The sequence below is a fragment of the Symphalangus syndactylus genome, chromosome 10 (genome assembly GCF_028878055.3).
Source record: "Symphalangus syndactylus isolate Jambi chromosome 10, NHGRI_mSymSyn1-v2.1_pri, whole genome shotgun sequence".
Taxonomy (NCBI): domain Eukaryota; kingdom Metazoa; phylum Chordata; class Mammalia; order Primates; family Hylobatidae; genus Symphalangus; species Symphalangus syndactylus.
In genome coordinates this window covers 134,373,787-134,386,365 of record NC_072432.2, presented here as the reverse complement: position 1 = coordinate 134,386,365, position 12,579 = coordinate 134,373,787, and the positions used below count along the sequence as shown (strand labels likewise).

The following is a 12,579-nucleotide window of genomic DNA, read 5'->3' as shown; positions in this document are numbered from 1 at the left end:
GAGCAGGGGCGGCTCCTTGGGTGGGTGGGGACGGAACAGATGGAAGGAGGGTCAGAAGGAGAGCCCAACGGGTCAGCGGGCCACAGCCAGCAGCAGGACACTGCAAGGGCAGCTGCGGACAGGGAGCGTGGGGGCACAACTGAGTCCACACATTGTTTCTTTGCTGCAGAGAATATGGGCATTGAAAAGAGTGCATTGTAAGCCCAAGAGGTCTGGGTGCAGGGCAGAGCTTTGAGATTTCTTGGGATCCTGATCTTGACCATGGGTGTTTGACCCTGGGTAAGCAGTGATGAGGCCCTGATTTTCCAGTCTTAAAGCAAGATCAGTGACACCCCACACCTCTGGGGGAGACGTTAACCTTCGACAAAAGTTTTAGTCGAGAAGAAATGGAGGGGAGGAGGAAAAAAGAGCGTCAGCTGTCATTGATAGAGCACTTACCAAATGTGCCAGAAGTGGTGGTCAGCATTTTACATTATTCTTCCAATATTGGAGAGATGGGTGAAGCTATATTCATTTTACTGATGAAATCAATGCTCAGAAAAGTTATTTCCTTTATCAAAAGCTGCACAGCTCAATTGTGGGGGACCTACTGATTTAGAGCCTCTTAAGTGGCTGTCCAGAAAGCAAATAGTGTTGTTGCTATTGAGTTGTGGGTTTGAGTTGATTGCATAGGAGGGTTAAGCGGGATGGTCATTGCCACAGGGCCTGAGCTGCCAGGATGCCCTTCTCTCTAATCCTGGGGCTGCCCTGATCTCAGCTCTGATGTCCCTGTAGAGAGGAGCCACCTCATGTCTCTGACTGGCCACCATTTGAAGCAGCCTGAACCTGTTCTCCCAAATCATCCTGGGGAGGCAGAGTCACCTGAGAATCCCACTCGCATGGGATTCTTTGCTGCAGGCTTGTGTTCTTCCAGCTTGTGAAATCCCTGCAGGAATTGACAGCAGCAGCAGCCCGTCAAGTGTCCCAGAGTCCCTGTCTGTACTGAGAACAGCCCACTGTGCCAAGCCAGGAGCGAGCTGGGGGTTTAAGTGCTGCATAGTCTATTTCTTCCCTTTCTTCTCTCCCATATCATCCCTGCTTGGCATAGCTGCATGTGGCCCAGAGGACAGAACCCCACAGGCGAGGCCTCCAGCGTTTCATTATGCTTGTCTGCAGAGAGACCTGCAAGGAGACAGTCGGTAAAATATTTAGCAAGATGGGAAAAGCCTGAAGACTCCATGAAGCTACAGGCTAGAACAGTGGCCTGGGTCTGCCGAGAGTCTCTAGCCTTTTCTTCAGCCCATCAATTCCTTTCTAGTGGTTTGTTTTGATCTCACTAGCAGATCTTAGCACACTAAATGCCTACATTAAAACGTGCAGCCTTGAAGTATGAACAAAATGCAGACGGAGAAGCAGGATGATTATTTGTGGTCTAAGGGTGAAGTTGTGAGGGAAGGTTGAGGAGACAGTCAGTTATGGGGAAAAGAACAATAGTTTAGCTTTCTAAATCCCTAAAGCCCAAAGAGACCCTTTCAAGTCATACAGCTTACCCAGTGGTCTACATGCCAGATCAAATGTTGAGTTTTTTTTTCTGCCATCCTGAAGGATCTCCTGCAAAGATTAAACCCTTTCTGAATAATGAGTTCTGTTAAGTCACGTATCTCTTATAGCTGGAAAGTTCTTTCTGTGGAATCTAAATCTTTTCCATAGCAATTGAACCCCAAGACTTACAGTTTCTTTATGACGCATGGAAGTGGTGGGGACATCATTCTTCTAACACCAGTCAGTAATCACTGTGTTTAGCACTGCCCAGCACTGTACCAGTCACATAGAGGAATAGGTGGGGAAAGCAAGGGAGAGGAACTGGGAATTTGGAACATGAGAACCAAGCTGTCTCTGCCTGGGAGACATTTAGAATTCAGTCCTGTGGCAGGCCGCCACACCTGGGACTGGGCACCATATAATTAGCTCCAGTGTGGCATTCCAGGCTGCAGTACTGGAATTTGTGTTTCAACGGCTCTCTCCCTTAACTTTATCATCTCAGCTCCTTTAGCCTCAGGCCTCACTGAGCAACATGTTCGTAGTTGTGTTCTTTCTCCTCCTCTTGGGCCTTGCCTGACTCATCGCCTGTCTAAGTTTCAAAGCCTCAACCTAAGGAGGTCATGACTAATGTCAAGAATTCTTGGCAGTTCTGAGAACTGAAGTCCTCTGATAATATTTCAGCATCTTTCCCATTACACTCAGAGTGCTGTGGGTTATATTCAGCTTCTGGTCCACTATGACTATCACATCTTTTAATTTGTGATTGTGTATAACCCACAGCATTGTATAATATAAAGAAAGACATAGCTTAAGAGTTATAAGAACTGAGTACCAAAATGTGACGGGAATGTTTTGCTACCGAGCTTTGAATATTTTACTTGTAAGATCTGTTTATCTCACCTTTAAGACAGATATTCTATATAGATAGAACTCTCAAAACTCAATAAGAAAACAAACATTCCAACTTAAAAATGGACAAAAGATTTGAACAGATGTATCACCAACGAAGATATATAGGCCGGGCGCAGTGGCTCACGCCCGTAATCCCAACACTCTGGGAGGCCGAGGCGGGCAGATCACCTGAGGTCAGGAGTTCAAGACCAGCCTGACCAACATGGAGAAACCCCATCTCTACTAAAAAAAATACAAAATTAGCTGGGCGTGTTGGCGCATGCCTGTAATCCCAGCTACTCAGGAGTCTGAGGCAGGAGAATTGCTTGAACCTGGAAGGCGGGGGTTTCAGCGAGCCAAGATCGTGCCATTGCACTCCAGCCTGGGCAACAAGAGCTAAACTCTGTCTCAAAAAAAAAAAGAAAAAGAAAAGAAAAAAAAGAAGTTATATAGATGGCAGATAAGCACCTGAAAAAGGTGTTTAATATTATCAGTTATTGGGGAAATGCAACAGACCCCTTCTCTACAAAATTTTTTTTTTTTAATTAGCCATGTGGTGCATCTATTAGGATGTCTGAATTAAGACAGACCATACCAAGTCTTGACAAGGATGTGGACTGGCCGGCAGGAGGCAGGGAATACCAAGAGGCATGAGGAAACTTTTGGAGGTGATTATGCCCATTATCTTATGTGGCCATGGTTTCAGGGATATACATATGCCAAAACTTAGCAAATTGTGCATTTTAAATGTGCAACTCATAGTGTGTCAATTAATCCTCAAATAGTTGCTAAAAAATAGTATCTCTTTCAGTTCATTGTGCAAGTCAATTGCATTCGTGTTTTTGAAAGTATTATATATATATTATTTATTCATTTGAGCGGGGAATTTTCTCTCTCTCTCTCTAGATATTGATGTTGGAACAGTGCATTAGAATCCCTTGAGATATTCCACTGGGCTGTGATCAGGGATGTTCCAGTAACCATCATTTATTAATTGGGGCTCCTGTGTAGAGGATTCTAGCAAATCTGGAAGGTGATTTTCAGAGGTGCGAGGCGAGAGACCTGGAGGGTGAGCTGGGCTTTAGCAGTGTGTGCCTGGGGAGGGAAGGGCCTGTGTGACTTACATCCAGACAGGCTGCTGCCTTCGAGAGGGTGCCCATCCTCAAGTTCAGCCCCAGTGCTGTGGAGGGTCTTATGCCTGGAGAATTCTCACATTGTCATCTTCAAATACTAGTTTTTTAACCCCCATGGGGAGGAGTTGTATTATTACACTTCAGATCCCTCTTTTTGGCAGCACCCTGGCCTTTTCTCTTGATCTTTGATTATCCCACTTCCTTGGGATGCCCCCCAATTGCTGCATAGCTTTGAAGAGTACCTGGCTTTGTAACACACTCTCACAGTATTTTCTTCTTTTTTAATTTTTATTTTTTCAGAGACAGGGTCTCACTCTTGTCACCCAGGCTGGAGCACAGTGGTGCAATCATAGCTCACTGCAGCCTCCAACTCCTGGGCTCAGGCGATCCTCCTGTCACAGCCTCCTGAGTGGCCAGGACTACAGGCATGTGCCACCATGCCTGGCTAATTAATTAATTTTTTTTTTTTTTATGGGGACCGGGGGGTCTCACTATGTTGCCCAAGCCGGTCTTGAACTCCTGGCCTCAAGCAATCATCCCACCTCAGCCTCCCAAAGTGCTGGGATTATGATCCTTCAAGATCATCCCCCACATTATCTCTTCCTGGAGCTGAGCACACTATTGTTAGGAATCTTGTTGGTGCTGCTAGTGGCAGGGCTTTGGATCAATTTGGCTTTGAACCAGTTGGACCCACCATTTACTAGTGGTGACCTTGGTCTCCACCCATTACCTCCCTGGGCTCAGTTTCTTCATTTATCCAACCGTAGTAGCATTTTCTACCTTATGGGTGGCTGTGAGGATTAAATGAGATAATGCAGTATGTCCATCAGCTAATAGGCGCTCAGCATGCTAGTTCCTCACCAACGCGCAGCTGTACTGTACAATGTCAGGGGACAGCGGGAGAGGAAAAGAGCATTTGGTATTGTGTCTTGACTGTGACTTGAAGCCAGCACGAAGCCAGCTCATGATACAAAACACCTATGATCTGAACAAGCCATATTGCCAGGGGCCCAGTTACCTGACACTGCTTTTACTGAAGGTTCCCTCATCCCTCTGAATTGAGCCTACTCTTGATGATGTCACCCCAAGTCTTCTCCAAAACCCCAGACATGGGTTTTGACATCTGCCCCTGAAATGACTGCATGAAAGGGTGATGGTGGTCCCAGGACAGAACACTGGTTGCTTACTGCACGGACATAGCCTCCGGTGACGCTAGTTAACCGCCAGCGTCAGAGCAGTGCGGGAGGCAGCGGGGAGTGACAGCTCTGCCCTCCTGCAACCCAGCTGCGTCTCTCGTGGCGGCTCTTAGGCAGAATCTGGAATAGGCTGATTAACTGGTATCTCACGACATGATGGAAGAGCTCAAAACATGCAAATCGGTTATGGGGCATAAATAGAGTTTGCTGAGCTCACCCGGCCGCGTCTCGGCAGGCTCCGGGGCCCATTCACCAGGGCATTCGGGGCGGCGGGAGGCAGGGAGGAAGGCCATGCAGCTTGGAGCTCCTCACCTCCATTGGACGTGTGTGCCTCCCCTCCGCAGGGGCAGGACGCCCGCCCCGAGCCCGCCGGCCCGCACCTGCAGCTGGGGCTGCACCCCCGCCCGCGCCCTCGCCCGCACCCCCTTCGCAGGGCTTGGCAGCAGGTGCCTGCTCTCCGGAGAGCGCTTCGCATTAACTTTCCCATTTGACATAATCATGGAGAGAAAATGAAGAGATCCCATTAGCGGCAGGCTGGCGGGCAGGAGAGCGCAGGGCCAGGGCCGGGCCGGGGCGAGCGGAGGGCGCCTGTATTTTTAGCCAGATGCCGCGTAACTTGCTGGCGCTCCCCGCGCCGCCCAGCAGATAACCGGGAGGGGGAGCGGGAGCCGGGCTCGGATTTCAGCGCGGGCGCCGGACGATGGCAGCGCGACAGGGCAGGTCCGGGCCAAACCCTGCGGTGAGTGCACGAGCTGTCGCGGTTGCCGGGCCGGGGCCGGGGCGCGGGGATCGGGGCCGGGGCCGAGCCTCTGCGTCGGTCCTGCGGGTTGTGGCTCCGCGCCCGGCTCCCCGGCGCCAACTTTCCCCGGCGGGTGCGGGCGCGCGCGCCGGGGCTGCCCTTCTGCTGCCGAGGCTTCTAGCAGGATCCAGAGGAAAATTCCTCTGGCCTGAAGGCTGCGGCCGCGGAGGGGCTGGAGCCGGGGCTGGGAGGCAGCGGGACCTGTGGCCGGCCCGGGAGAGGCGCACGGGCGGGAGCGTGGAGCCGCCGCCGGGGTGCCCCGAGGGGGGCCGGGCCCTGGCCGAGGCCGAGTCCCCTCACCCCAGGGGAGAGCCTGGCCGCGTAGATTCAGCAGGGGGTGGGAGATGCACGGCCTTGGGCTGGGCGGGCGTCTGGCTTGCGGCACGTCTAGCCCCTAAAACTCAGAAACGTGAGGCGCCCGGAGGCCCCTAGGTAGCAGGAAATGAATGGGGCAGAGGAAGGCAGACCTGTTGGGCGCCCTGGCAAACCTGGAGCTCTCTGCCGCTGTCCCCTTCGATTCTCGCAGCCCCCTGGCAAGATCCCCATTTTAGCAATGGGGAAATGGAGGTTTGGGGCCTTAGATAAGCACAGCATTAAGTGGCCGAGCAGCGCATCCCAGCCAGGTCTTCCCCAGTGACGTCCCAGCCCACCCTGCCCAGCCTCCAGGGTGGGGTGCAGACAGCACAGGGAACCCCAAGGATTTTCCCAAGGTCCCGAGTTCGGGTTGAGACATTAAGAGGGAGCCCAGCACTCCGACTCAGGCGTCTTGTTTCCTCAGTGACACCTTTAACTTGTTCATTTTATTTTTGCCAATGGTAGTCAGACTGGGGAACCTGGAGACAGTTTGTAAAGCTGTAACAGCACACCTTTCTGGAAGGCAAAAGGAAAGAAACATAATAAAACACACACTCACTAGGGCCCAGTGTTCACCTCTGTTTCTCCATCGTCAAGGTAGTAAAGGCAGGGCTACCAGGTTGTGCTGGCTGGGGACAGCTGTCTTTCCTCATACCCCAGTGCGGCTCTCAGATCCCCCACGCACGAGCAGACAGCTCCACATCAGGGCTGCTGCCTGTCTTCTGGCTGGGCTGTAGGTCCCCCAGGAAAGGACCTGGAATCTCTTCCTGAGAGCTCTGACAGTGGCTGTGTTAAAGAAGTTGCATTTTGCTCCAACAAGACCCCTTGGGAAAGTGGTATTGCCTTATCACTGTTTACAGCAATTGATATTAGCTCAGTTTCCCTTCGCCTTTCTAGATAGGAATTTTGTACTAAAGATCTTGAGGTCAGTCATGATTTGTCCTAGGGAAAACTCAGGCCACCCCAACCCCCAGAGAAGGTGTGAGGAGGCCCTGGGGTTCTCTCACCTGGGTCTGCCTGCCAGTGTTTCCCAACGTCCCCTGCTCATGGGTGACAGCATGTTGACATTCTGCAGCGTGCTTCTGGCCCCTCCCTCTCAGGATACTGGAGCCCCCTCGCTCCCCATCTATTGCTATATTAGTATCTGCTCAGGAAGTGCAAGTTTAATAATAGTCTGGCTGTCTCAGGTAACCAAGATTCACCACCCTTTCAGAGCAGGCCTGATGAGAACTTAATTCCTAGGAAGAATTCTGTTCCCTTCCTTCTCTTTCATTCCCTTCCTCCTGACGTGGGCACAGCCTCCAAACTCAGGCAGAAGGCTTTCTCCAGCCAGAGCTGAACTGGAGAGGACCCTTATGAGCACTAGAAAATGATTAGGCCAGCACAGTGGCGCGTGCTTGTAATCCCAGCATTTTGGGAGGCTGAGGCGGGAAGATTGCTTGAGGCCAGGAGTTCAAGACCAGCCTGGGCAACATACGGAGACTTTATCTCTATAAAAAATAATTAGCCAGGTGGTTTGGTGGTGCACGCCTGTAGTTTCAGCTATTTGGGGGAAGGGGGTGTTGATGCAGGAGGATCTCTTGAGCCCAGGACTTTGAGGCTGCAGTGAGCTGTAACTGCACCACTGGGGGACCACTCTGGAAGAAAGAGGGAGACCCTGTCTGAAAGAAAGAAAGAAAGAAAGAAAGAAAGAAAGAAAGAAAGAAAGAAAGAGAGAGAAAGAGAAAAAAGAGAGAAAGAAGAAGAAAGAAAAAGAAAAGAAAAGGAAGGAAGGAAGAAGGAAATAAAGAGAGAGAGAGAAAAAGAGAAGGAAGAAAGGAAGGAGGGAAGGAAGCAAAGAAGGAAGGAAGGAAAGAAGGAAGGAAGGAAAGGAAATGATTGACCCAGGAAGCGGTATAGCACAATAGTTAAGAAGTATGCTACCTAGACTCAAATCCTGGCCACGCTACATATTAGCTATGTGACTTTGGACAAGTTACTTTTCTGTGACTTGGTCACTTCATCTGTAAACAGGAGAACAAAACACCTGCCTTGTGAGATTATTCTGAGGAGGGAGTGAATTAATTTATGTGATGTGTTTAAAACCTAGGGAGAGATTTGTGAAAGTAAACTGTTTTGTTTTGAAAGGAAGTTCAGGGACATCACATTGATTAGGCAGCAGAATGTCTGCTGTGTGAGATCCCCGAATATGCACACAGGTAGAATTAGATTAAAACGAAGCTGGAGATGAGGAGGGGAAGAGACCTACCAGAAGACAGCTTTGGTGGGGTGCACAGCAGAGGTGCCAGCACCTCACTGGTGGCCAGGGTTTGTGGACACGATGGGGTAGTTTTCTGTATAGGATAAGCAGGCCTCCTGGCCTCCTCATCTGGGAATGGATGGGCCTTGGAGAGGGCAGTCATTCTGCTCCTGTTTGTCATAGCCCAGAGATGGTCAGGTTTGTATTTTGTTGCTGTTGCTTTTTGGGTCAGTATGCGCTCAGGTAAATATTTTGAATGGAACACATTGGATTCTTTGGACACGCCTCCTGCCCTGTTGCATTTGCTGGATGTACTGAGGACAGGTCATTGAATTGGAGCAGTTGGACTAGACAGATGGGCAGTAGGGGCTCAGCAGAACACGATGGTAAAGATGAGTCTCATATCCCAACAAGGGCCATTTGCTCTGTAGCTGAAATATTGCCTGGCCCCTAGGGGGTTCTCAATGAATACTCATGGAATGGATCCACGGGTGCATGCATGTACATATGACCCCTTTATAAAACAATTGCTTGATTATTCAGATCAAGAGAGCAAGGACCTATATTCTGAGTGATTATTCTCTCTTTGCCCTAGCAGGATATTGGTCTTGAAATAGGACCCCAGTAAATACATTGTAGAATTAAACTGAGTGATGTGTAGTTGCTACTGGGAGTGGCATCATTATCTGAAGTTCGCCTCCCAGATGCCCTGAGGATCCTGCTGAGTCCTGACTACTCTATGCCTGGAGAAGACCAAAAGAAAGAAAGAAAGAAAGAAAAAGCTTTAGCAATGGCACTTCACTGCTAACTATCTAGGTGACCTTAGCCGGTCACTTTACTTTCCTGGACCTCAATTTTATCTTCAGTGACAAGAAGGGCTGGAACTAGATGGTTCCTTTCTAGAGACCTGTCTTGGTCTGAATAGAGTGCTCAGGGACAGAGCCTGAGTGGGACCTCCTAGCATTTTTCCTCTGCCGTGGATTAACTGTTTAATTGGCAGAGGCATATAGGCCTGCCCAGCCGCCAGCCTGTCAGGGCTGCCTGAACACCCTCAGGCTTGAAATGCCCGAGAACACCCTTGGGGTCAAGGGCAGTGGAAAGTCATAGACTTCAGTGGGGTACCCCTGGATTGAATCACCCCAAGTATTTAGCTGCAGAACTTGGGCAAGTTATTAACCTCTCAAAACCTCAGTTTCATCACCTCTAAAATGGGGATAATAATTATACCTACCCACAGGTTGTGATAAGAATTAAAAGATATAATGCTGATAATACATTTGTCCCAATTGTTGGTATTATAATTTGAGTATTCTATTATGGTAACGACAGAAATTGTTTAGCTTTCCTCAATCTAGTCCATATGGGGCTTTCCTTACCCTCTATTTATGTGCTTGTCTGTCATAAATTTTTTTTTTTTTTTTTTTTTTTTTTTGTGACAGAGTCTTGCTCTGTTTCCCAGGCTGGAGTGCGGTGCCGCAATCTCGGCTCACTGAAAACTCTGCCTCCCAGGTCCAAGTGATTCTTCTGCCTCACCCTCCCAAGTAACTGGGATTACAGGCACACACCACCACATCCGGCTACTTTTTCTATTTTTAACAGAGATGGGGTTTCACCATGTTGACCAGGCTGGTCTCTAATTCCTGGCCTCAAGTGATCCATCTGCCTCAGCCTCCCAAAGTGCTGAGATTACAGGAACCACCGCGCCCTGCCAGTTTGTCATAAATATTCTTCTTTGTTTCCTGGATTCAGTGCTTTGAACAGTCAAACAGTGTCATTAGTGGGTATTGCGTCTATTTTTATCCACCCATTCTCGGGTTTTCAGCCTGAATCCTATTATTGTGGCGTAAACGGTAGTTAATTGGTGGGAGAAATGTCTCTTTAACACTCTTATTCTTGGGGAATAATATAGTGTTTTTCCTAATAATTGAATCTAGACAGACTTTCTGAATCAGCAGCATAAATAGACATTCATCTGAGAGACTAAACCTTGACTGGGGGTTTTCTCTGGAAACCCAGCTCATGCCTGGAGAGCCAACAGCTTGATCTTCATTTCCTGCCCCACAGATGCCCCACAGATGCCTTGCTGAGGAACCTAGGATGTGAATGCCATGTGCTTTAGGTCAAGGGAGGCCTCGACCTAGCAGACACTTAATGCTTTGGAGGATTCAAAAGAGATAGAAGACTTGGTCCCTGCCCCAAGAGGCAAACAGTTTGGCTGGGGAGACAAGACTTGCCTGAATTCAATAGCTAGAGAAAGAGATATTTTAAACGCATTAAAAAAAAAAAAAAAAAACAAGCTCCTGTTTTGTGGTTCCTAGATTTAAAGACGGCAAATACTGAGTGTCTAAGCATAGTGTCATTCCTGCAGGAAGTAGCCACCATCGGGGCCTGGAAGGGAAGAAAGATTGGAAGTAGCAAACCAGAGGGAGATGGAGCTTCAGGGCCCAGGGAGGAGGAAGGTGCAGGCCAGGAGGTAGACAGAGCATGAGAATGTCACAGAGGACAAGGGAGGTGAGAAGGGGCTCCTGCCGCCGTGGGGACAGCGAGATGAGTGTGCCTCATGAACAGGCAGCCACAGGGCTTGGACTTGAACTTGAGCTTACATCATAAGGGGCCCATGTGGGACCTGAGGTTGGGGAGGGCTGGCAGGAAGTCAGGATTTGGGGAAGACCAGTGAGGCAGGGATGGAGGAGGTTGGCTGGGTGAGGCAGGGATGGAGGAGGTTGGCTGGCAGGCAGAGCGAGGAAGCAGCACTTCTGCAGGCCTGGGGTTGTGGGCGGGGGCTGGGAGGTGGTGTGGGGCAGCACCTGAGTGTGGAGGGAAGACCGCCTGCCTGGAAGGCTGGAGAACCCTACTGCTGACGCCCTGGGGACTCCCCGTTTCAGTGGTGAAGATGTGAAGCGCTGCTTTGGGGAGGAGGATGAGAGTTCCATTTGGTCTTCAGCTGTAGATTTGGAGTCTTCTGTGTTCAAGGGTGTTCAAGAGTGGTCATCACTAGTGTGTGCATGAGTTTCCCGTGGCTGCTGTAACAAATCACTACACACTTAGCGGCTTAACACTACGGAAATGTGTTCTCTCGCCGTCTGGAGGCTGGAGGTCTAAATTAAGGCCTCCACAGGGACACACTCCCTCCAGGTCTTCAGGGCCTTCTTCCAGGAGCCTCCACCTCCGAGAGGTTCCTTGCTTCCTTGTGCGTGGCTAAAGTCACTCCAGTCTCTGGCTCTGTCTTCGCATAGCTTCACCTCTGTGTGTGTGCATACATGTGTGTGCACATGTGTGTGTGCATGTGTGCACACAGGTCTCTGTATGTGCATGTGTATGTGTGTGTGTATATGTGTGCATGTGTGTGTATGTGTGTGTATGCATCTCTTGTTGTGCATGTGTGTGCACACATGTGTGTGCACACGCATCTGTGTGTGGGTGTGTATGTGTAGATGTGTGTGCACACATCTGTGTGTGTGTGAATCTGTGTATGTGCACGTGCATCTGTGTGTGCGTACACATATATGTGCATGCGCGTCTGTGTATGTGCGTGTGTGTGTGTGCATGTGTGTCTTCTCCTTTTCTGTCTTTTCTAAGGACGCTTGCCACTGAATTTAGGGCCAGCCTAGGTAATCTAGGATGATCTCATCTCAAGATCCATGACTTAATTACATCTACAAAGACTTTTTTTTCAAATAAGGTCACCTTCACAGGTTCCAGAGATGACAGTGTGGACATATCTTTTGGGGGGCACCATTCAGCCCACTGCAGCATGTTTTTTTTTTTAGGAGGGCATGTAGAGGAAGGAGACAAAGTGCCTGGGTGGAGAGGAAGCCACCGTGGGTCTTCTGTGGGAATGGCGTCACACGCTTCTCCCATGTGTGGCTTGTCATATGACCACTCTCACCCCTTCAACTCAGCCTTGTGTGCGACTATGTGCCAAACACTGTTTATTTCCTTTAATCATCATGAAAAGGGGACAAGAAAGGCTTTACTCTCCCCAGCTTACAAATAAGGAAATAGAAGCCGAGGGTGTCTAAGTACCTGAGGGCACTCAGCTAGACCCAGTGGAGTGGCTCTGAGTCTAGGCCACCGGCTCCAATGCCTGAGGACTGGGCTTTAATCATTACATTTGCCTTTGTGAGTGTATTAGCCTGTTCTCATGCTGCTAATAAAGATGTACCCGAGACTGGGTAGTTTATAAAGGAAAGAGGTTTAATGGACTCACAGTTCAACATGGCTGGGGAGGCCTCACAATCATGGCAGAAGATGAAGGAAGAGCAAAGACATGTCTTACGTGGCGGCAGGCAAGAGAGTATGTGCAGGGGATCTCTTCTCTATAAAACTATCAGATCTCATGAGACTTACTCACTATCATGAAAACAGCATGGGAAAAACCAGCCCCCATGATTCAAGTACCTCCCACCAGATCCCTCCCAGGACACGTGGGAATGATGGGAGCTA

At 49.6% G+C, this 12,579-nt stretch overlaps 1 protein-coding gene across 12 annotated transcripts in view; it reads left to right on the top strand.

Moving 5' to 3' along the window:
• The window catches only part of ANK1 (ankyrin 1), a 241,754-nt gene that overhangs the window by 120,920 nt on the left and 108,255 nt on the right, over positions 1–12,579 (top strand). The window contains exon 1 of one of the 12 annotated variants that reach the window (XM_063610960.1): positions 4,880–5,480. The exons of the other annotated variants lie outside the window; for them this stretch is intronic. Within the exon in view, the coding sequence (XP_063467030.1) occupies positions 5,442–5,480 (39 nt within the window). The 5' untranslated portion in view covers positions 4,880–5,441. Of the gene's footprint in view, positions 1–4,879; positions 5,481–12,579 lie in introns of those variants that run through there. 12 annotated transcript variants of the gene reach the window in all.